The sequence below is a fragment of the Pelecanus crispus genome, chromosome 15 (assembly GCF_030463565.1).
Source record: "Pelecanus crispus isolate bPelCri1 chromosome 15, bPelCri1.pri, whole genome shotgun sequence".
Classification (NCBI taxonomy): Eukaryota; Metazoa; Chordata; class Aves; order Pelecaniformes; family Pelecanidae; genus Pelecanus; species Pelecanus crispus.
In genome coordinates this window covers 6,501,948-6,504,774 of record NC_134657.1, presented here as the reverse complement: position 1 = coordinate 6,504,774, position 2,827 = coordinate 6,501,948, and the positions used below count along the sequence as shown (strand labels likewise).

At 59.0% G+C, this 2,827-nt stretch overlaps 1 protein-coding gene across 2 annotated transcripts; it reads left to right on the top strand.

The window, feature by feature from the left end:
- Positions 1-272: 272 nt before the first annotated feature.
- HES4 (hes family bHLH transcription factor 4) lies at positions 273-1,891 on the top strand. 2 transcript variants are annotated; one of them, XM_075721572.1, is made up of 4 exons: positions 273-383; positions 543-638; positions 723-810; positions 928-1,891. In XM_075721572.1, exons 1-4 carry the CDS (start codon positions 273-275, stop codon positions 1,506-1,508), a joined length of 876 nt encoding a protein of 291 aa, XP_075577687.1. In that variant the 3' UTR covers positions 1,509-1,891. The 2 variants fall into 2 exon arrangements, with proteins under 2 accessions (XP_075577687.1, XP_075577686.1); XM_075721571.1 differs by having other exon boundaries at positions 273-461.
- The last annotated feature ends 936 nt before the right edge of the window (positions 1,892-2,827 follow it).

The following is a 2,827-nucleotide window of genomic DNA, read 5'->3' as shown; positions in this document are numbered from 1 at the left end:
GGCGGTCCGGCGCGCGTGACGGACAGGCGGCGGAGCGCCCGGCCAATGGGAGCGGGAGGAGCGCGGCGGCCGGGTGCGGGTCGGGCGCTGATTGGCTGCCGGGAGTGTGGGAACGGCCGCGGCGGCGGTTTCACACGAATGAGGAGCCGCCGCCGGGTATAAAAGCGGGGGGCGCCGCTCCCCGCCACTGCCGGCTCCGCCGCGCCGCAGCCGCCGCACGCGCCCCGCGCCCGCCGCACGCGCCCGCCCGTTGCCGCCGCCAGCGCCGCGCCATGCCCGCCGACACGGGCATGGAGAAGCCGACCGCCTCGCCCATCGCGGGGGCGCCGGCCAGCGCCAGCCACACGCCGGACAAGCCGCGGAGCGCCAGCGAGCACCGGAAGGTAAATGGCGGGTGCCGGTCGGGGCGCAGCGGCGGCGGCGGCGGCGCTGGATGGCGGCGAGCCCGCGGCCGTGCTGAGGTCGGTGCCGGGGCTGGGGTGGGCGCCGGGCGGGGCGGGAGCGGGCCGACCGGGGGCTCACCGGCTCCGCTCTCCCCGCAGTCCTCCAAGCCCATCATGGAGAAGCGGCGCCGGGCGCGCATCAACGAGAGCCTGGGGCAGCTGAAGACCCTCATCCTGGACGCGCTGAAGAAGGACGTAAGTGGGAGCGGGCTGAGGGGGGGGCTGCGGGGGTCCGGCCGGCCGCGGGCAGCCCTGACGGCACCGCTCTCCGCCCCGCAGAGCTCCCGGCACTCCAAGCTGGAGAAGGCGGACATCCTGGAGATGACCGTCAAGCACCTGCGGAACCTGCAGCGGGCGCAGATGACCGGTAAGGGCAAGCCTGCCTGCCCGGGGGCGGGCTGGGGGGCACCGGGGACCTCGGGCTTGGGGAGCGGGGGCCGGGCTGCTGACCTGCCGCTCACCTGCCGCCCCCTCTGCCCTCCAGCTGCGCTCAGCGCCGACCCCACCGTCCTCGGCAAGTACCGCGCCGGATTCAACGAGTGCATGAACGAGGTGACGCGGTTCCTGTCCACCTGCGAAGGGGTGAACACCGACGTGCGTACCCGCCTCCTCAGCCACCTCTCGGCTTGCCTGGGCCAGATCGTGGCCATGAACTACCCGCCGCCACCGCCGGCCGGCCAGCCCGCGCATCTGGCGCAGCAGCCTCTGCACGTCCAGCTGCCCCCCGCAGCGGCCGGAGCCGTGCCCGTGCCCTGCAAACTGAACCCCGCCGAAGCCCTGTCCCCCAAGGTCTACGGGGGCTTCCAGCTCGTCCCTGCTACCGACGGCCAGTTTGCTTTTCTCATCCCGAACCCGGCCTTCCCTCCCAGCTCCGGACCAGTTATTCCCCTGTATGCCAACGCCAACGTCCCGGTGTCCGCAGGCGGCGGCTCGGGGAACGCGGCTGCCACCCCCTCAGCATCCCCGGTGCAGGGGTTGACATCATTTGGTGGCAGCATTGTTCCAGCATCCCAGGCGGGAAGTCCCATCGGAGAGCGCAGTGAATCCGTGTGGAGGCCTTGGTGACTTGCCTAAACTGATTTTTTTTTTTTCCCTCCCCCCCAGAAAAACCCTATTCTGTTGGCTCCGTTGTATGGAGCCCTGTTATGTTTGGGGTTTTTAAGCAGATTTAAACAGAAAGGAAAAAAGGACCTCACTACAAATGTGCTATTTATTATTTTCAGAGGTTGGGATCTCGACTTGTATTTTTACTCCTTTAAAATGCCTTTATTTGAGATACTTTTTTTAAAAAAAAAATAAATGAGAAATAGTTTTGTAACAAATATTCGGAAGTATAATGCCAAAGTTGTTTGTATCCCGTTTGTCTGTGTGTGTGTGCGTGCCTGTGTTGAAGACTTCCAAAAAAGAAAAATTGCAGGTGTTTAAATAAATAAACTCTTTGAAATAGATTTAACTTTTTTTGCCCCCCCCTTCCTTTCATTTTTGTTGGGTGATAGCAGGCAGGGACAAACTCATCCTGTGTGTGGTGCAACACCCCCCAAAAAAAGTAGGCGTGAACTTAAATGAGGCTGTTGGGATTCCTGTGAAAAATAGTTGGGGGGAAGAAATGTCTCCGGAGAGCTTTGCGAGTGTCATGTTCCTGCTCAGAAGAAAGAGATTCCTAAAAATCTGCTCCTGGAACCTGAGGAAACGCTGCCTGCCTGCTCAGAGAGCTCCTGCGATCATGCTGCTGTTCAGATTTTTTTTGCTCTTTACCACCTTGCGTGCGTGGGGGTGGTGTGTGCAAAAGTTACTATCTCGCCTACAAAGGAGGCAAGAGAGTCTGTCCCTATTGTGAGGAGGGTAATTAGAAGGTATAAAGGGTCTCATCGAGTATGCAGCGGGCTCTTTGGGAAGTTGGGAACCCTATTGAAACGCCTGGGAACTCGGAGCTGAGGGTTAATGTGTGTCTTTTTTTTTTCTCGCCACTCTCATTGACAGGGCCAGATAGACTCTGATACTCAATGCTGTTGTAAATTCAATTGCCTGGCCTCACAATGCCTACCTCATAAAAGAGAATAACTTGGGGTTGTGGCTTTTTTTTTTTTTTTTTTTTTTTTTCCCAGTAAGCAAGGGAACTGAGGAAAAGACAGTTTTGCCACCCATTCTGACTCACCCCCAGTACTTGAATCCGGGCCAAGTGGAAGCAATTGCAGCCTCACACACACAGAATTAACCACTTCCAATTGTCACCAATTAATAAGGCCGTGGTGTGGAGAAAGACCATTAAGACTGAATGCACCGTATGGAAGGGAAAGCTTTGTGTGCTTTGCTTCAAATTTATGAGGTGGGGCTATCGTGTAATCTTGGAGAGCAAAGCCAACAGATGACATGTGTGCATGCCA

Bases quoted from the DNA above. Each gene is read 5' to 3' on its own strand.
- HES4 (XM_075721571.1), top strand. From the start codon at position 273: ATGCCCGCCGACACGGGCATGGAGAAGCCGACCGCCTCGCCCATCGCG. The intron at 462-542 runs GTCGGTGCCGGG...CTCTCCCCGCAG, and splicing joins GAGCCCGCGGCCGTGCTGAG to TCCTCCAAGCCCATCATGGA. The intron at 811-927 runs GTAAGGGCAAGC...TCTGCCCTCCAG, and splicing joins GCAGCGGGCGCAGATGACCG to CTGCGCTCAGCGCCGACCCC.